Source organism: Phoca vitulina, unplaced genomic scaffold (genome assembly GCF_004348235.1).
Source record: "Phoca vitulina isolate PV1807 unplaced genomic scaffold, GSC_HSeal_1.0 scaffold3, whole genome shotgun sequence".
NCBI lineage: Eukaryota > Metazoa > Chordata > Mammalia > Carnivora > Phocidae > Phoca > Phoca vitulina.
In genome coordinates this window covers 24876203-24897919 of record NW_022589706.1, presented here as the reverse complement: position 1 = coordinate 24897919, position 21717 = coordinate 24876203, and the positions used below count along the sequence as shown (strand labels likewise).

At 36.3% G+C, this 21717-nt stretch overlaps 1 protein-coding gene across 5 annotated transcripts in view; it reads left to right on the top strand.

The window, feature by feature from the left end:
• ARAP2 (ArfGAP with RhoGAP domain, ankyrin repeat and PH domain 2) overlaps positions 1-21717 on the top strand; it is a 183932-nt gene that overhangs the window by 155460 nt on the left and 6755 nt on the right. For all 5 annotated transcript variants that reach the window (XM_032400158.1, XM_032400159.1, XM_032400161.1 and 2 more), the window contains 5 exons: positions 802-941; positions 8551-8633; positions 9719-9754; positions 11626-11689; positions 17954-18088. In XM_032400158.1, coding sequence (XP_032256049.1) covers positions 802-941; positions 8551-8633; positions 9719-9754; positions 11626-11689; positions 17954-18088 — 458 coding nt within the window. The remainder of the gene's footprint in view (positions 1-801; positions 942-8550; positions 8634-9718; positions 9755-11625; positions 11690-17953; positions 18089-21717) is intronic.

Here is a 21717-nt window from a genome sequence, read left to right as displayed (position 1 = left end):
TTGAGTATCGTCTAGATTTCAAGGAGGAAGCTTTAGACTGGAGTTGTATTGATAAATTTCTACAAGTACAAATTTGGTGTTCTTACCAAAAAGTATTTTTATAGAATTGGTTGAATGTTTCTAAGTGTGGGACATGGCAATATTGTACATGAAATGTAGTTGTTGATAAATGCTCTACCTTAGCAGTTTTGCCTTTTTTACCCTCACCTGGTTCCGACGTATAGGATTTTCTTTAGTGCCCTAAGAATTCCTGGATTCCTGAATCAGAATTCTGGGAGAGGCTTCCATTTTTGCCTCTGTATTTGCACTTTTTTTTCGAGAGCTGTTCAAAAGAAATATAATAAAGCCAATTAGGTAAGTTTAAATTATCTAGTAGCCACATTAAAAGATACAAAACAGGTAAAATTAATTTTACTAATAAAGTTTATTTAAACTCATTATTTAAAATATTATAATTTGAGCTTGTAATCAGTATTACAAACTTATGATTTTTTTTACCTTTTTTTGGTACTAGGTCTTTGAAATATGGCATATATTTCATACTAATAGTATGTCTCAGTTGAGATTAACCACATTTCAAGTGCTCATTAGCCAGTAGCCAACTGGACAGCATAGGCAGGCCTATAAGTAGATATGAATACCCTGACACATGGTGCTCCCAGAAATTAACCATAGGCTTCTTACTGGTAAGAAACAAGTTACTATTTTATATTATCAAAACAAAATATAGAAATGTTTTATATCATATTCCAAATAAATGAAAATATACTTAACTTACAAAAGCAATGTTGTACCTTACAGAGAGGAGGGCCCTGGAAAGTATCAAAGAAGGAGTCTTGAAAATTAAAGAAGAACCATCTAAAATACTGTCTGGAAATAAGTTTCAAGACCGGTATTTTGTTTTACGAGATGGGTATCTCTTTCTCTACAAGGACTCAAAGGTAGTTGTATATTTAGTATTTGAATATGTATGCATGTTTGTGTAGGTATTAACATTCTCATTTCGTACCTCTGTCAGTCCTCTCTTGACAGTCAAGCCCTGTAGTAAACAGAACACACAGTCAGCTGATGATTTCTTGCAGCCTCTGGATTATAACATTAATACACTAAGTAACACAGTGAAGAACTTCATATAGCCTTTTTTTTTTTTTTTAATATTTTATTTATTTATTTGAGGTGGGGGAAGCACAGAGGGAGAATGAGAGGCAGACTCCCCACTGAGCAGTAGAACCCGACGTGGGGCTCGATCCCAGGACCCTGGGATCATGACCTGAGCTGAAGGCAGACGCTTAACCAACTGAGCCACCCAGGCGCCCCGCATATAGCCTTTCTGAGCACTTCTCATTTTTTAGTGCAGAGAAGTCCTTAAAGAAAAGTCTAATATGTGTTACATAAGCTAGCATATAAATCAGCATCTTCATCAGTAAAATTAAGAGCCATCAAAAAGGATGAAATCTTACCAATTACGTGGTTGTAACTGGAGGGTATTATGCTGAGCTAAGTAAGTCAATCAGAGAAAGACAATTATCATATGGTTTCACTCATATGTGGAATATAAGAAACTGCACAGAAGATCATAGGGGAAGGGAGGGAAAACTGGGAAGAAATCAGAGAGGGAGACAAACCATGAGAGGCTCTTAACTATAGGAAACAAACAGGGTTGCAGAAGGGGAGATGGGTGCGGGGATGGGGTAACTGGGTGATGGGCATTAAGGAGGGCACGTGATGTGATGAGCACTGGGTGTTATGCACAACTGATGAATTACTGAACTATACATCTGAAACTAATGATGTACTATATGTTGGCTAATTGAATTTAAATTAAAAAAAAATGTTACGCCCTGAGGCAAAAGTTTATTTCTAGGATGAGAGAAATAAATGTTCTCTATCCAGTTTTGGGTGGTGATTACAAGTGTATGCAGTAACATCTCTACCTCCTTGAGGTTCAAATAACACCTACACAATAATTTAAATGTAGAATGACAGCAGGATCTAAAGGCACTTTTTTATATTGAATTATAAAATTTATTTGGGTATACATTGCTTGCATACTTCAAGTGTGTGGTGCTTCGCTGTGGTCTGTTGTGGAGATGTATAAACACAGACCAGACTAGTAGCATCTGTGAATATGTTGTGAAGAAAGGATTCATAGGCAGCTTTCCAAAGCTCTGTGGTCTCATTTTTTTATGGCTTCTGTTGAGCTCCCCACATGCTTTGACCACTTTCCCTGTATGTTCCTCCAGCAGAGAGGCCTCCATGTGAGCATGAATAAATCTGAATAGCATTCTTCCTTTGATTAGGACAGTGGACTCTCTAGGCAGGGGGGCTAACAAAACAGCACTGAATCCTGCAGCCCTCATCTATTCAGAGAGCTATATTAAATACTGTACTCGAACTCCCACCTTTTTATTCCATCTCATAGACCCAGCAGGGAGTCTGTATGGATATCAGATAGTTATTATTTATTATCATTCTTCAGTTTTTCTAGTAGACGAAGAGTGGAGTTTGCAGAAGTGAGGCACAGAAGAATTTGGGGTTGTGTGAACTGAACACACCAGATTTTGAGGTTCATGAACTTAACAGATTTGTATTCATGAAAGTAAATTCAGGACTTCACAGCTGATTATTCTAGCCATCTAGAACTGGATCTGATTGAATTTTCTTTGGTTTTCTTCAATGGGTCACCCACTTTGACCTTCATTAGACTGACTTCCTTTAATCCTTGCCCTTCTATATACATAATATGTTGGTTAAGGGTCACTTTTGTAGTTGGGTACCTGCTTAAGGTATTTAAAAATGAACCTGAACTTTTTGGTCCCACTAAGGAACCAACGCTTCTTTTTTTTAATTAATTTATTTTTTTAAAGATTTTATTTTATTTATTTATTTGACACAGAGAGAGAGATAGCAAGAGCAGGAACACAAGCAGGGGGAGTGGGAGAGGGAGAAGCAGGCTTCCTGCTGAGCAGAGAGCCCAACGCGGGGCTCGATCCCAGGACCCCGGGATCATGACCTGAGCCGAAGGCAGACGCCCAATGACTGAGCCACCCAGGCGCCCCAAGGAACCAACACTTCTATTGTGTAGCAACAGAAAGTTGCTCTATAAAAAGTAGAGTTCTATACATTTCACTTGGATTATCTCATTTTACGTTTATAATAACCCTGTGAAATTAGTACTATAATTATTCCCACTTTACAGATGAAGAAATGGCGCTTACCAAGATATTACATAACTTGCCCAAGATACCATAGCCAATGAGCAGCAGAGTGTTCATTCCCAGGTGTCAGATTCCAAAGGCTCCATGCAGGGATTTACTAAACAAATAATAATTTTGCATTATTTTAACTTGGTGGATAAGTCTTTTTCATTTAAGCAGTACCGAAGATTCCCAAATATGACAATCCATACAATTCGTTTTTTTATAGTGTTTTCCCCCAAGCTGATGTAAATTTAAAAATCTGCCACAGGAAGCTTGTTCATGGACAAGTGATTTTTTTTTTTCACATGGATTGATTTTTGTGAGAGAAATAATCTCATACCCTTTAACAATATGTTTTAAGAATTTATATCTTTTTGAAAGGTTGAACCTGCTCAGTCTAAGATAATTCATAGAGTGACAGTATTGAGTTTGTCTTAAAGAGTGGTTTTTTGTTTTTGACATTTGAAATACTTCTTTTTCCCAGCTTTATTGAGGGATAGTTGTATATATTTACGCTGTACAAGATGATGTTTTGATACACTGCACATTGTGAAACGATTACTTCAGTCAAGCTAATTTAACATACCCATTACCTCACATAGTTACCTGTTGGCTTTGAGTGTGTGTGTGTGTTTGTGTGTGTGTGGTGAGAACATTTAAGAGGTACTCTCAGCAAATTTCAAGTATGAGGTACAATATTAACTGTAGTTATCATGCTATACCTTAGATCTCCAGGACATTCACTTTGCATAACTGAAATTTTATACCCTTTGACCAGTATCTCTCCATTTCCCCACCTCCAACTCCTGACAACAACCATTCTACTTTCTGCTATGATTTCGACTTTTTTAAATTCCATGTGTAAGTGTGAGATACGCTATTTGTCAGAAAGACAGTGCTTTTTAAGGACATTGAACACATTTTGTTTTTATAACAGTGACCCCAGGTTATGGAATTATGATTATTGTGCTTAAAAGTTGTATGTGTACATCTGTCAGAATAAATTAATGCAACGGATACTTTAATTAGCACATTCAGGCAAGCAGAGGAGACTTGGCTTATGGTTTTCCTTAAATTACCATTTTTTTCAACACATGATTTTATGTGGCCGGTTATTTTTTCATGTTGCTGCTCTGTCCCTTTTAATATTGATGGTTGAGTCACTGGCAATGTTAACATTTCCAATTATTTTACAGTAAATAAGCAATAGCGAAAACCTAACTTATTTGAATAAACAATTGGCTCTGCCATTAATATATGTGTGCTTGAATATACTTAGAAAATGATTTACTGAGAAGGAAGTGGAAATTACAAATTGAAAAGTATATTTAAAAAGACTGTGTTAATTAAAGATAATTTATGAATGCTCATTAACAACAAATTAGGGTAATACACAGGGGAAGATATATTTTGTTTTGAGTTTTCCCTGTACAGAAAATGTTAATTAAAATGTTTTCAGACTTGATTTACATAAAAGGTGAGAAGTTTCAAAGAATATTACCATTATACTGTTACTGGTGTGAAAAAAGCAAGTGGGTAAGGGAGGGGTCATTAAAAATTGCATGCACTAATAAGCAGATTCCTTTTAGGAGCAAGAATAATTTTTTAAGCACACTAATTTAATTGGCTTAGTTAAAAACTTTATTTTGAATTATAGTGCCTGAAGTAACACATTAGAGACTTCCTAACAGTCTAGTATATTGAGCTTCTTGAAGAAATTCTCCAGCAAATACACATACCAAAAGAGAGAACTGTAATAAACCAACAATAATCTTGCCAAATTAGATTTCCTTTTATAGAACTTTCCGTTAGTATCCTTACAGTTCCACTTTATGCATATTCAGTTTAAAGACAGAAACTTAAAAAGCCTTCTTTCCACCGCTGCTGATTTCCTCTCAAATTCTGTCATTAGTGTTCTTTTTGGACAGGATATATGGTATAAAGTAATGAACCTGCATGTCAGGAGAATCTCTTGTATGATTTCAGACTCTATTGCCAAAAGTACGTCAAAATGTAGGCAGTCCTGGCATTACTGATGTCCTGTTATAAATGAAGACTACCTGCTTCAGCACTACTGTTCTCATTCTGAACTGTGCAGATCCCGTCATACTGCCTCTCACCTTACCTGGCCGCCTCCCTCGGGACTGAGTCCGGGGGACTCGCAGTCTCAGCTAGGAGGGCCATTCCCCTCAGCTGCGGTCTGATGTAATCTCTGACAGGTGTGGCCGGGAGGCTCCACTACTGGATACGTTCCTAAATTCTCCTTATTCTCCTTGCGTTGACTCTTCCCTACATGGAATACTCACTGCCTTACAAAGCTACCTCACAGTTCTTTATTAGACTTCAGTGCTGCTCCTTAACATTCAGTAAAGTAGCACACTACAAAATCAGTACCCCAAAACCAGCCCTCAGTCAGAATAAAAAGACAAAACACATAAACTACCAGAAGATGATCTTAGCAAGAAGTACAGGCGTTATGAGGGAAACTACAGAACTTCACTGGTAGAAATAAAATTTATGTAAAGTCTACTAATATTTATCGATAGATTTAATGTAATTCTTTTCAAAATCCCAAAGGAATTATTTTTAGCATCTGGCAGAAATGATTTGATAATCACCTCAAAGTGTAAACAGATAAGAATACTTGCAAACATTTTGGTGTATAAAAAACAAAATAATTGTGTAGTATTTTCCATCCAACGATCATGGTTATACAGTAAAGCTGAAATAGCTGAGATAAATATGATCCTGGAATAAAAATGAACAGAGATAGCAGTGGTACCATAAAGTCAGGTAAAAGACCTACCTGTATATTAAGATTTGTTTTTGATAAATATGCCACCATAAATGCATGTCTAAATAAAGGTTTGTTTAATAAATAGGGCTGGGATAATTCTTAAAATTTTTCAATTTAAAGTCTCATCTATACTGTATATGAAATACATATTCCAGATTGACAAAAGAAGTAAAACTTTAAAAATAGCAACCCTTCACATTCCATGGCCATGCAATTCAGTATTTGTCAGCTATGTGAGAACCCTTTAAAGTTGAAGAGATAGTTAAGAAAGTTCAAAAGAAAAGATCAATATGACTTCCTAAAAATAATAAAAGTAAACAGCAAAATTAAGACAAACAGCAGTTTGTGTAGAATATTTCATTTAAAAAGACAAGGCAATTTCTTTTTTCATATATGCAAAACTAATTCAAACAAGTAAAGACAGATAAATTGTGGACCAAATCAAAAGTGAAAATTGCTAATGAATATACAAGTGTATGTTTAATTGTAAGTAAATGTACACTCTCAGTTTGGCCAAAATCTTATTTTTTTTTTAAAAGATGTTATGTATTTATTTATTTGAGAGAGAGAACAAGGGTGCGAGCGGGAGGTAGGGGAGCAGAGGGAGAGGGACAAGCAGACACCGTGCTGAGCATGGAGCCTAATGCAGGGCTCCATCCCATGACCCCGAGGTCACAACCTGAGCCAAAATCAAGAGTTGATGGTCAACCGACCGAGCCACCCTGGTGCCCCCAAAATCTTATTCTTAAAAAAAAAAAAAAAAGTGTTCCTAGTAATTCCATTTCTAGAAATGTAGCCATAAGACAAAAAATATCCAAAATAACTATTTTAAATTATCTACCATGATGATAATAGCAAACATTGATTATAGTGACTAGGAGTCAATTCACCATGTTCATACCAGGCCTCATCAATGCCGTAGAGCACTGGTCACCCAAGCATTATTCCTGATCATCTTCTTGCTTGCTTTTGCCTTTATATTTCCTCTCTATTCTCTTAACCTGTTTTATCTATGAAAGGCAGTTTTTAATTTTATAAACATATTTTCTATCCTTTACTTTTCAAATTCAGCTGCTTTCATGAAGAAAAGACTTCATAGTAATAGTTTAACTTTCATAGAACTTAGTTCTAATTTCAGCTAATTGTACTTAGTACTAAATTTCAGCCAATATTTGCTAACTGGGCTTTTGCATACTGTCCTAGGATTCTAACTTGTGTGTATTATTGTGTCTGAAGTGATGTGTCCTAAGTTCCTAATAACAACAGCTGTAATTTACTGCACACTTTTGCTGATTACTGGATTAAATGCTTTATAGACATTTTTCTCATTTAGTCTGTAGAATAATCCTTCAGAGTACCCCTTTACTTACTTCACCTTCTTTTTTTAAGATTTTATTTATTTGAGAGAGAGTATGAGCATGAGCAAGGGGAGAGGCAGAGTGACAAGCAGACTCCCTGCTGAGCAAGGAGCTAGATGTGGACATGGGGCTCCATCCGAGTACCCTGAGATCATGACCTGAGCCGAAGGCAGCCACTTAACTGAGCTGCCCAGACACCCCCTTACTCAATCTTAATAATAACCCTATGAGATACTCAATATTTTTATTATCCCTCTTTACTCACAAACAAGAAGAGCAGAGCAAAGTAACGTGAAGTCACAAACTAAGTAGCAAGCCAGATTTGCTCCCAGGTTTCTGTGATCCCAAACCCCTTGCTCTTGGTTATAAATGCTATACGCCTAACGCTTTGAAACAAAAGATTTCCTTCAGAATTCTTAGGGTATGGGGAAAGCTGTGTTAATAGTAATTTCCAAGGCTGTTATCTTTATAAAATTATTTCAGGTTATCCAAGGATCTATAATAAAGTGTGTGTGGTTTGATGTAAGTTTTGAAATTAAAGTATAATGATTCAAGTTTTGCCTCATGGCCTATGTTCCAGGATTTTTAAAAAATATTAGTTACAGATAAATATGTCAGGATGTTTATGGAGAATAGATCATTGATCCAGAGTAGATGTAAATTTTTAATAGTCTACTTTAATTATTTGTGAAAAATGTTATTAATATGGATACTTGAGATAGTTCAATATATACCATTGTTTTCATCATCCTGAAATACAAAAAGTACAGAAAGTCATAATGTATTTGGCAACGAAACCTAACATGAAGGTAGTTGTCTTAGTTATATGAATGCAGGGTGCTGCCCCAGACAACACTGATGGAATTACATAATACTGCACATGATTCTATTTTTAAAATGTGAAAAAATTGAAAAATTATCAGTTCCGATTTATATCTGGTCCCAGGTGTCTTGAATAAAAAATTGTGTCTGTGTATATATGTACACACATATATATATATATGTGTATCCAAAATTTTCTACTTAAATTTATAACCTTGTAATCAGAACAGTCTTCATGTACTAAAAACTTAGTATAACATCCCTAAAACATTAGAGAACTAAATAATTCTAAACCCAGTCATTAATACTTAAGGAAAATAGAAAGATATTTATAAAGTCTATTTAATTACAAATTATTTTGTTTTCCTTACAGAGTAGTAAATATGACAAAATGTTTGCTCTTGGTTCAATGAAGTTTTATCTTGGAGTGAAAAAGAAAATGAAGCCTCCAACAAGGTAAAGTTTGAAAGGGAAGGGTTTTTGAAAAGTGAAAGTTGTAGGAATACGTATCTATTTAAGGATTTGGAGGTCAGAGGCATTAATCAGGCTTTTTATAAATTAAATTATAGACAAAATCTTTGAGCTGCCACAGACATGGTCTTTGAGCTGCCACAGACATGGCAGGGGACCTGTTGCAGATCAAGGGAACTTCTGTGGGCAGATAAAAAAGCATGATGTTCCCACTGAAGTCATATTCCTTGGTGATGGCATCTCTGCTGCATAAAGCAAGAAATCCCCAAAAGGCCCTATCTACTGAAAACACCTGGGTTTTTCTCCGCATTCCATTCCTTGATCAGTCGCACAACCTGGGGACATAAGGAATGTTCCAGACAATTCTACACACAGGAAAACAGCTTCTTGATGCCTGGCTGTGTAATTTGCCCTTGTTGTTTTGCCAAATTTGGTAGTAAACCCACAGCACCCAGATGGTGGAGAGGAAGTGGACCCTCTTATACATTGTCCTCCTCTTCAACCTTTGAATCATGCCAGCGTGTGCTTTATGCCATACTTTCTAGTCACAACTTAATTTGATTAGCTAATTAATGTTTTCACAAATACTTATGAAACATTTTCATGAACTGTTAGATGCTTACTTTGGGTTTCTGTTACTGAAAATGTTTCTCATTTTTGCCTACATGCTTAATGTGTAAACCCAACACATACACCTGTGTTGCTGTTGACATATTCTTTAATTTCCCACAATATCAGTAGGAGAAGGTATATATCTTGTTTTGGCCATTTTCCTAGATATCTATCCTTGCTCAGCCAAGAGTATCTTCTGAGAGATTTCCCTCACTTTCCCATGACATCATAAGACCCCTTCCCTCCATCACCCTTGAGCATATTTAAATTTGTAGCCAAACCCCTCACTTATCATTCACTTCGAGATCAGTCATACCCATTGAATCATCACTTGTATCTGTTCTGTTATACATCGCCACCATTGAATTATCTCCTTAATATCTAATCCTGTTTTCAGTTTTGTACAATTTCTTTTTTAATATGTATTTAATATGTGTGTTTTTTCCCATCGGATTTAGTTGGGGATTGACGGCGTATTCTGAAAAACATCACTGGTAAGTTAACAGCTGACAGTTTTTGGATTGGATATATTGATAACTTCAGTAAACAAATAATGTTATTGGCAGATAGATCTACAGACAGGAAATGTTTCACCAAAGTGAAGTTAATTTTTTTTAAAAATACTTTGAGAAGAAGAAAATAGATTTGCTTCAAGGTTTAGGTCCATTTCAATCCCAGGTGTCCTACTTGCTAGTGCTCTCCTAAGAGAAACTACGTCTGATTTCTCCCTAGTTATTATGTGAGTGTGGAATTCCCCAGCTTTTATGGGATAAGCAGGCAGAATCCAGTTTTATATAAAGGATAAGAACTAGTCAAAAGTTAGTATAAAAAAAAACCTTGGCCTCAAACCTTTTCTTTGCAAATATGTACTTTTTTCCATTGATGTCACAGGATCTAGCCAGTCTCCCTAGAGATTGTACTATGTCTTCTTCTCCCATCCTAGCTGTGTCTGACCAACCACTAAGCCACACGGGATCCGCCTCTTAAATTGTCTTTCTGATCAGGCTATGCCTTCATCTGTGTGGATTATTCCAGTTATCCTAAGTGCTCTTTATGCCTCTGATTTTACTTTTGTTTTCTAGAATATTCTCTATCCAGCCACCAAAGGGGCTCCCTAAAATGCATTGTGTTTCTTTCCTGCATTAATGCTCTTCTACAGAATAAAGTGCAGGATTGTTGGCACAGCACATAAGGCCCTTTAATATGAGGCTCCATCAGCTTTATTTCCCATGGCTTGCTTTCTTTTTTTTTTTTTTTACTTAAGAATAAAACAGTAATCTGTCTTTAATTCACCATACATTCCTTGCTCCTTCATCTTTCCATGTTGAATGTATGTAGTCGCTTTACTGAGCCTTCTCCCACACTATATGCTGCTCCCATCCTCTTCCTACTGATGTGCTGGACTCAACAGTCATTCTTCTTTCAAACTATAGCTCACATGCCCCAAAGTCTTATCAGGTAACTCTCACCTCTAATCATTACTTACTTACTTCTCGGTTTCTGTAGTGTTTTGCACACATGGGTGCTTAATTATAGAGAGGACAGTGTCTTTGTGAGAATCTAATGAAAGAAGCAAGAATTTTTTACAAATTTCATTTTAACATTTTTACAAATAATTTTTCATACAGGAGTAAAAATACATAATTACCTTGAAATGTCCATGTCATTTTAACATCACTTACTGAATTTTCCTTTTGTAAGAATCCTTTACTGCATCCCCAAGTGTGCTCTTTCTATATTTGTGTTCAACTTGACTTTCTCTTTCTCTCACTGTGTTCTAATTTATTGGTTTACATGCCTAGCTCCTCTAATAGACTATGTGAACCTTGAGGGCAAGATCTCTGTTTTACATAGGTTTTCAATAAAAGGTTACTGAATCAGTGTTATTGGACATGCGGTAGTAGTTTTTCATTTAGTTCATTTTTCATGAGTTTTGTGGGTATTAATGTTTATAATCCTAATGGTGGAGACTAAGCCTTTTTTAAATGTCTGCTCTTTAGAAAATGTGCACATATTTTTCTTCTTAGGCTCAGAATTTCTGGGGAAAAAGATGTTTAACATCATGTACCTGAAAAAGTAAATACATTGACCTTTCTGCCTTTCCAAAAATATTGCTGACCATTTTTCAGCAGTTACCAAAGCCTGTAGCTGTATTTTGTTTAAACTAGCATATTTTACTATTACTTTAATGTACATTTAACAGAAGCCTGAAGCAACTTATACTGAAATACTCCCATTTTGATTGCATTAAGTCATGAATCAGGAGAAATCCAAAGAGGTTTCTGATCATTTAATAACCAAAAACACACCGGAGAACAGTCTGCTGTCTTTTTGAATTATGTATTTTATAAACCTTGTTTTACAGGCACATTTGTTGTGATAGTCTACAAACTCAGATGGAGTGGATGGCCAATGTCTTCATTGCCCAGGTACGATCTTGGTTTCACCTCTCCAGCAAAGAATAACCACTGCTCATAGGAAATGTTAGTGTGATGTACAAAGCATTTTTAATGAGTTTTTGTGTATGCTTTTATTTTCTCGTTTATATATTTTTAAAATATATGAGAATCCGAATTTATCCATTACTCTTCGAAAGAGAGCTTACTGTCTTTGTTGAGGCTTCTTTTGTTGGCACTCCCTCAACTCCTTACTGTAGGAGAGGTGTACTGCTTCAAGATGGTAGTATAAGAAAGAGGAACTTGTTTTACCAGAGTCCCACATTCATCTTCATTTAGAAAAGTGTGCTGTTTTCTTTCTTGTTCTCCCTATGGCCGCCTACTCCCCCACCCCCCACCCTAGCCTTTCCAGAAACAAGGACAGGAACCTGCATTCCTTTAATACTTACTGTGTGCTGGATTCTTCGGAAGAGTTAACTCATGTATTCTTTGTAACAAACCATGCGGGGCATTGCTTGTAAATGAGGGAATAAAGGTAACGAAGATTCTCTAACTAGCTCAGCACCATACATTTAGTCAGTGGTTTAAACCCGGGGGTGCCAGAAGCTAATACCTATACTCAATCCCCCAGTTAGTCTCCTCCCTATAGGAGGACTGTGTCTTTGGGGGAAGGGTTAAATAGTCTCATTAATAGGATTGTTTCTTTCCCCTCAACTTGTTTGGCTGAATTCCCAGCAATGCTTCCCAAAAGAGCATTGAAATTCACTGGTAACGATTAAGCTGCCACTCTTTATTACTGAGGACGTACTTCCCTGTTTCTCTTATAAGTGGGAAGTTAATTCACCCGCAAACTTGGCCCTTACTTGTTTTGAAACCCATTTTCTCTCTTCACTTACTAACCTTTCCGGTGGTTAATAAACACTGCTCTTCTCAGTCTGACGCTACTGTTACTACCAGAAAACACAGGCAGAAAAAGACTGTTTTTAGAGACTTTTCCTCTTATTTGTGACTTCTCAGAAATTCAGATATTTTAAAAAGAAAGCAAACTAGTTTTGAAGTGTTTTAGTAAAATTGGAACCACAGAGTCAAAACTGTTATAGTGTCTGTGGTACAACTACTCTGATTTTTTGTTGTTTTTATAATTGAAGTCACTAGACTCTGTGGTTGAAAATCAAGGTATAAATAGAAATAACCAGAAAGCAAAGGTTGCTCTCATGGCCAGCTGCTTTCCCCCTGCCTCATCTGTCCTTCATTGTCTTGGCCCCAGAGATTCAGCCCAATTACTTTTCCTCTGCTCGTTCCACTTCTTTGGATTAAGATAAACACAAAGACCTTCTTGGATTTAAGGATTTAATGGCTCACTTCCATAGGGAGACAGGAAACTAGCAAATGTTGATATATATATGTTAACACACACACACAGTAAGTGCTCCTTAAAAGGAGTTCTTTAGGGTGTGCAGAATACTTTTCTAATATCCAACCCCATCTGCACCCTGATTCAAAAGCGCTCTAGATTTTCACTTCTGTGTCACATTCTCAGAGAAATTCTCCCTCATCTTCAGACCAGTCGGACGTTCAGGCTATAGGAACCCTGGACATTCTGTACGTCAGTTGTATTTCTAATTAGAAAGCGTTGTGTAATTAGATTTTTCATTTCTGCCTCTCCTACTAAAACGTAAACTCCGTGAGAAGAAGGGCTCTGTCAGTCTTGTAAGACCTGTATGGACACCTTCACCGGAGAACCCAATACCATTTACAAAGTACATCGAGCCCCACATTGGGCTCCCTGCTCAGTGGGGAGCCTACTTCTCCCTCTCCCTCTGCTGCTCCCTCTGCTTGTGTGCTTGCTCGCTCGCTCTCTCAATATTTCTAAAATAAGAAAGGGGAGAGAACGTAAATAATTTGACAGAATTTCAAATAGATATTAGTTTGATAAAATAAGGGAAAGGAATGGGTGTGACTGAGGTAAGGAAGGGCACTAACTAGGAAAGGTTCTCAGGAAAATGCCTTTCCAAATAGCTGACAGGTATGCAGAGACCTGTCTGAAATTAGGGAGCAAATCATGCAGGTATGCAGGAGTGGGGAAAGCATTCCAGTTACAGGGGCCAGCAAGGACAAGGTCCTGAGATGTGGTTCCATGAACGTCATGAAGGGCTGTGTGCACGAAGATGTAAAAAATGAGGACACCACTAAGCAGATCATATAGTCCCCATTTAGGAGTGTGGGGAACAGGAGAAGGATTTGATCTGATTTATATTAACTGAAGAAATAATAATTTAGTTTGTTGAGGGCACACTATTGGGGGTCCAAGATGGAAGCAGGAAGAACAGCTGTGAAAAGATGGGCAGCTCAGACTAGGGTGGTAACAGTGGACATGGTGAGACATTAAGATTCAAGAGTAGTTGAAGGTGGAGCCAACAGAATTTGCAGATTGATTGGCTACAGCAGTTTGAGAGAAGGAGTACAAATCAAGGAAGAGTCCTAGGATTTTTTTCTAGCCTTGGGCAACTGGCAAGTAGAAGTGATAAGATCAGAGATGCAGAAGAAAATTGAGAGTTCTTTCAGCCATATGAAATTGGAGATGCCTGTTAGATATACAAATAATATGCTGAATAGCAAAATTGGATCTGTAGATGAAAAACTCAGGCAAAGGGTGCCTGGCTGGCTCTGTTGGAAGGGCATGTGACTCTTGATCTCAGGATTGTGAGTTCCAGCCCCACGTTGGATGTAGAGATTATTTAAATTAAAAAAACAAACCCTCAGATGAAAATTTGGGGATGCAGTGTAAATTTGGGGGAAGTCAGTATTCAGTTTGCATTGAAAGCCCTGAATTTGGGGTAGATATGAGAATATAAAATGAAAGGAGGGTAATGGTACAGGGAGAGGAAGAAAGAAAAGGACAGAAGCAGCAGCCCTGGGGCATTCCAAACTTTAAAGGTTAAGCCGAGGAGAAAAAAAAAGAAATGAGAAGCGTTGAGAGGAAGAAAAAACAGATAACCAGTATAGAAAATCCAGTCAAGGAATTTGCTATGCAGATAAATAAGGCTGTGTGACTAGAGAGAAAGAAGAAGAGGTCAGGGTAGGTTTTGGGGTTTCAATTTATTTGTCTTTAAGATGGGAGGGTATGTACTTTGCACAGATGCTAATGGAGAAAATTCAGTAATTGGAAGAAAAAATTGACAGAAGAGGAAAGTGATTTTTTTTTTTTTTTGTATTGGAACTGGGCTTTTTTTTTTCCTTCCAAGTTTTTATTTAAATTCAAGTTAGTTAACATAGTATAGCACTGGTTTCAGGAGTAGAATGTAGTGATTCATCCCATTGAGCACTTTTGACTGAAGAAAAGTTATTTGTAACCAGAGTAAATACTGGGAAGAAAAGGGAGCCTCATTTATATGGCTAAAAGATGCAGGGAGAGTAGTATATTTCATGGTGGGAAAATGAAATTCTTCAGTGATTACTAGTAGTTTTTAAAATTAAATCAGTGAGCTCACCTTCAGTGAGTTAGGGAGGGATATTGGAAGTGTAGGGGTGGAGGAAAGGTGAGAAATAATCTTCAGAGAGTAAGGAAGCCAATTGCACTATAGTAAAACTTCAACTTAATGCTGAGTGCTTGCCTGAACTTTAAGGTTAAATTTAAAGTGAGATGAATCTATAGAGTGACGGTCTTTTTTCTTCATCAATTGGTAGGCACCCATAGAGTAAGTAGAATTGGCTTTAACTAGGATGGGGGCTTTGCCAGGCAAGTATGATGAAAGGAGAAGTAGCACAGGACTTGAAGGTATTTATAAGGAGGTGATTATACTTCACGACTATGAAATCTATGACAGGCTATGAAGGAAGTGGGGGAAGATGTGGAAAGTAGGATGATGGTAGAGAATAGATTGGAGGTCTCAAGGAGTCTAAAGAAGTGAATAAAACTAAATTGTTAGCTGGAAAGGTAAGAGGTCAAGGTCAGAAAGGGCGAGGCAGACTCATGTTCATTGCAGCATTATTCACAATTGCAAAGGTATGCAAATCACCTTAGGTCATGTCAAATGATCTAAGTCCAAGGATGAATGGATAAAGAAAATGTGTGTGTACACAGACACACACAAACATTATTCACCCTTAAATAAGAAAGAAGTCTTGTCATTTCTGACAACATGGATGAACTTGGAGGGCATTATGCTGAGTGAAATAAGCCACACAAAGACTGCAAGTATCACTTATATATGGAATCTAAAAATAAGAGTTGAACTCCTAGAAACAGAGATTGGAAAAGTGGTTGCTGGGTGGGGAAATAGGGAGAGGTTGGTAAAAGGGTACAAACTTTCAGCTGTAAGATGAACAAGGTTTGAGGATCTTATGTAGAACATGGTCACTGTTGAGATAGTTAATACTACACTGTATCACTGCAATTTGTTAAGAGTAGAAGTTAAATGTTCTCACCAAAATAAATGAGATGATAGATGTCTTAATTGACTTGATGGAGGAGAATCCTTTCAGTGTATACATAGATCAAATCATCACATTGTATATTTTCAGTATCCTGTAATTCTGTCACTTATGCCTCAAAGCTGGATGGATGGGAAAAAATAGAAAGTGGGAGATAGAACTGAAGATTTTGGGGTGTGATCATGGTTATAATAATGAAAGTAAGATCCTCAGCTATATGATCCATGCAGTATGACTCTTGGGGTCACTTATAAATAACTATAAATGTCAGAATGTATTACTAGGTACAGTGTTTTGTATGTTGGGAAAAATACCTCTTGGATCAATCTGGTAAGAACTAATTAGTATACACAACGTAGTATATCATGTCAGAAAAAGAAATACGTATTTGAGACTGCGTTTGCTCTTACGTTTCTCTGATTATCATTTAGCACATGCATTATACATCGGTGAGTAAAAGTGTAAGCATAATCCATAGGCTTAATGAATTCCTTTCCAGCCAATTTTCTTTGAGCTTTACGTGTTGGGAACATCCCAATTATATAATATCAAAATTATTTTTACCAAGTTTGGGGCTGTGACATAAATATAGCATTACAAAGCTTGTAACTTTCATTTAATAATTTACCATTACAGATTTGCTGAACCAAAATAAATGCTTCACTAAAATTCAAGGGCAGATCTGATGCATAGACAATCTAGCAATAAAGATCTACACTGTAGGATCAGTGAAGATTAAATAAGATTATAGTTATATATGTTAAGTGAGATTGTATAAATTTATATGATACGCATTAATGAGATAATGCACACTGATAAGCACCAAGTCTGACAGTATATTCCTCAATATAATCTCGCCATTATATATGGGTACACAGTCAATATTAATTGAAATGAACTCTTTGCTATAAAACACATTAAAGTACTAATTGCAACTTAAGATAGGAATGTGTTGAATCATAAGAATAGGCATTTAGCTATATAGTTTACCAAAAAGTTTTCATCAGAACATATTTGTAAAGCTTATCATTTTATAATTGCTATTCTATATTTCTTTCATAGATTGTTGTCTGAAAATCAGTTTGTTTTGCCAACTTCTGAAAAGTTAATCTACCCTGAGGAGTAGAAAAATTCTTTTTAAGATTTTTCTTTTATATGCATATCTGAAGGATTTGTCACTCAGGGGCTTATATTTTTACCTGTGGCTATGTCTCCCCACTGGAAAATTAATTTTTCTCCAGTCATATCTATAGTTCTTCAGTTGGCAGAATATGTAGTCAGTAATTTGAGAACAAATGTGCCATACTCTTTTGTACAGTGATTTCAGTATAAACGTCTGTGTGCAAGGTAGTTTCTTTGGAATTCAATTAGATGGGAAAGTAACATTTTTCAAAAGGTCATAAAATGAGGCTAATTTTTCTGATAGCTGTGCCTTAGGTTGAATTGAGGACTATGAGGTTAAATTATTTTTACGCTAAGGTTACCTTTGGGGGAGGGAGAAAATGGATGCATAGTTACTTTGATTACAGGGCCGAGAAATATAGACAAGTGTATTATTTTTTCCCCACAAAGAGATTTGCCAATTTCCTCAAATATTTTCCTCCTTTTGATTTGATAAGTAGTACAGAAGCCATGGATTTGAAACTTAGAAATTGAACTGAGACTGCAAACCTCTGTTCACTTAAGGGTTTTAATCCTCAAGCGATGCTCCTGCCAGGAGTCCACAGCTTAATTACAAATGGCTTTCTCATGGAAAGCAGATCATTTGATTTGGATATATGGAAAAGGAGCCAAGTGACTCTATAACATGATATACCACATAATAAAATCACACACCAACAGCAAGAAATTGTGTTTCCTCAGCATGAAAATGATATATGGCCACCAGCTGGAAAGGAACGAAAACGTTCTATAACCAAAAATCCCAAAATTGGAGGTTTGCCTCTGATTCCCATCCAGCATGAGAGAAGTGGAACCCAAGCCCGGAGAAATATTGAGGTAGGTTAGGATTTTATTTGTTTTATATTAATTATAGCATTTGTTTTCTTATGTCTTAATGTGATTAAGTACATTAATTACTTCTTTGGCTTCAAAAGCACAACAATAATCTTTGGAAAGCATAGTAAAAATCACATCCAGCAAGAAAACATTATGAATGACCCTGTGCTTCTCCTTTAAGTTTTGTATTTTAACTTTTCTTAAAGAGTTTTAATAATGTCATTGACCATTCAATTAAATATGCATAATACCACTTATTTTCTTATCCCTCACATAGCCAAGCAATTTTAAATGTGTATACAGAAGTCCGCCTGGTAAATCACAGTCTCAAATTAGTCTTACAAGTTCACTTTTAACACCCTTACAATAAGCCCAGGGCCGATTATGTCTGGAGCCATGGTAACTAGACTTTCTAGTAACACAATCAAATTCCAGTGGTTTGGGAACTGATGGGGTGTCGCAGTTAATTTAAGGAACTGCTAGATGACCCCTGAGCATCAATAAAAAAGACCTAGCATCTTTCAGAAAAGCGGCTATTTGTTTTCCTTCCCACCTTGCGGGGTGGAGAGAACATACATAGCATCAATCTTGACTTGAGAAAATCTGTTTGCACTCAAAACTCATTAGATACTTTGGGATTAATGCATGTTTCAATGCCTTAATTGAGCCCCTCAAAGCAAAAAGAAAAGCATGTAAAAGGTGTTATTTCTTTGGGGTTTGGGATTGAGCTGTTTGAATCTCTTTCTTTCCAAACAGAAATAACTTCTTTTAAAAGACTAAAGGTACTTTAATTTAGTGATCAGATTTAAAAAATATTTTTCCCATGTAGATCTTTCCTTGAACATTTACCCCAGTGTAATATTCCTCTTCACTAAAAGATAAAAGCCATGAAAATAATGGTTATTTCCTTTGTTGCCTATTCAGTCATTCTGCACAATTATGGGTTCCTCAGCTAATCTAGAATCTTCCTAAGAACCCAAATTAGGAAACATAGTTTGAACAAAAGAAGCAAACATGGGAGTAGATGTGCCCTACTGGGACCCCAGCTTCTTCTGATATGGATCAGTTATGGAGCAAAGCAAAAAATAAATTATTAGGACCAAATCAAAATACATTAACCAATATCCAGTATAGAATTAGGATGATGACTTATAAATATATAGTGTAATAATTTGTTACCTAATCTCAAATCCAGAATTTTTTTCTCTTTTAGCATGCTTAAGATCAGAAAACTGATGAACTCCAAACAACAAAGAACTTGTTATAGGCTTTTAAAAATAATTCCATGAAATATTAATTGCTAGAAAAAAAATTTACAAGTAGTTAAGCTAAATTAACCTTTTTGTAAATGTGGTGATTCAACAAATTTGGCAAAGAAAAATTTTAAATGTTCCAATGTTGGAAAAACATTGGAAGTTTAAGAAGCATTAAAACAAAATTGAAATTAAAAATTTCACATGAACCATTGAAATGTTTGTTATAGAATTAGATTCATGTAAATATTTAAGAAAATATGTTTATAAAATGAATCATTTTGATCCTTTGTTTTAAAAAGGGAAAATGGTTTAAAATATTGCTAAGTATGGGGGCACCTGGGTGGCGCAGTCAGTTAAGCATCCAACTCTTGGTTTCAGCTCAGGTCATGATCTCGGGGTTGTGAGATCGAGCCCCATGTCAGCACACTTTTTCTAAATAAGTAAATAAGCAATATATTTTTTTAAAGATCTATTAAGTATGATATACTCATAAGAAAATTTGATGCTTCAGCCATTTGGTAACTTACCATTTCAAGTCTTGTCTTGATTTCATGAGGTTTTATTAAAATCTACGTGAGGATACCTCATTCAGGCAGGAAGTCTTCCTGGAAAAAGCAACTTCTAAAATGGAGTAGTGAGCTAGCTGAATAAGCCAGGGAAAGTAAGTTGTTGTCAAAGGAAATCACACAGGAAGAGGCAAATACAGTGCTTAAGAATATACATGCTAGGTCCCACCTGTGATTTGGGTACCTCCTAACTACATTGTGCTCAGTCTTTTTATCTGTAAGCATGGAGGGATAAAAAAAAGGCTCTACCTTATAAGGCTATTATGATGATTCAATGATATCATACTTTAGAATTTATTAGAATAACGCCTAGTGCACAGTTAACATTCAAGTCAAAATAATAATGAACTTGGAAGACAATATGGGATAATTTACTCATTTCCAAAATTGTCATTTTTTTGTCATCTGTAAAACAAAAACAATGAGCAAAGAAGAATGATGCAGTTCTAGCAGAAAATGGTGACCTAGAATCATTGCATGCTTCTCTCCTCTGTCCCCATCCTGGAGCACATAAAGAGGCACATTGGTTCCCAACAGGGCACCATGGCATCCCATTCCAAACTCCCACTTCTGTGACCTTGGGCAAATGTGCATTTCTATTTCTGTGTCTTAAAATATAATTTACTTTATAGTTTAATCAATGTTTATTTACTGTAAATAATGCCTCTAAAGCAGTATTGTGAGGATCATGGAGATTATCAACTAATACAGTGAGTTTAGTAGTGAAAGTTATTTAAGAGCATTTGATCATTGTATGTTTTGCTATTTTTGAGGCCTCCATAACTAGAGGCCTACATCTGGACATAATGGAAAACAGATGTGGATGCAGACTAAAGACACGTAAGGGATTTCCTCTGAGAACACATTCCTGTGCAGGGAGAAGGACTGCTTTTCACACTGACCTTTCCATTCAAACTACTACTTTTCTCTAAACATACTCTGACACTTCATAACTTATCTATCCTTTTTAAATTATTAATGTCTTATCTTGTAAGGACAGTGTAGCACATAAACTATGTCCTCCTTTCTCCACAACATGAAAGGTGCTCCCAGCACATCATATTGTTCACTCGAAGCCTCACTGTCCCATCCTCTCAACTCTTTTTTAAAAAGATTTATTTGAGAGAGTGTTGGGGAAAGTCAGAGGGGGAGAATCATCAGCGCAGAGCTCAACATGGGACTCGAGCTCAGGATCTTGAAATCATGACCTGAGCTGGAATCAAGAGTCAGATGCTTGACTGACTGAGCCACCCAGGCTCCCCCCGGCCCCCAGTCCTCTCGACTCTTAACAGATCACTTCCCTCCCTCTCTCCATCTTCGTATAAGATTACATCTCTTAGGCTAATACTAAAGTTTACTTGAAATTTCAGCATTACCTGCATGAATACTACATCTGAGAAAATCCCAACGTCTACCTGCTGATGGTTGAAAGATAATGAGAACTGTTACTATGATGTGTAAAATCACTATAGACCCTAAGACACCACTAAAAAACCATTAGAAGTGATAAATGAATTCAGTAAAGTTGCAAGATACAAAATTAATATACAGAAATCTGTTCTTCTAATAACAAAGCAACAGAAAGAAATGAAGAAAACAGTTCCATTCGCAATTGCAAGAATAAAATAACCTGGGGAAAAAACTTAAGGAAGTGAATGACCTCTACTTTAAAAACTATAAAACACTGATGAAAGAAATTGAAGATGACACAAATGGAAAGACATTCCATGCTCGTGGATTAGAAGAATATTATTAAAATGCTGAGTTTCTGTACACTAATGAAATAGCAGAAAGAGAACAATCCCAT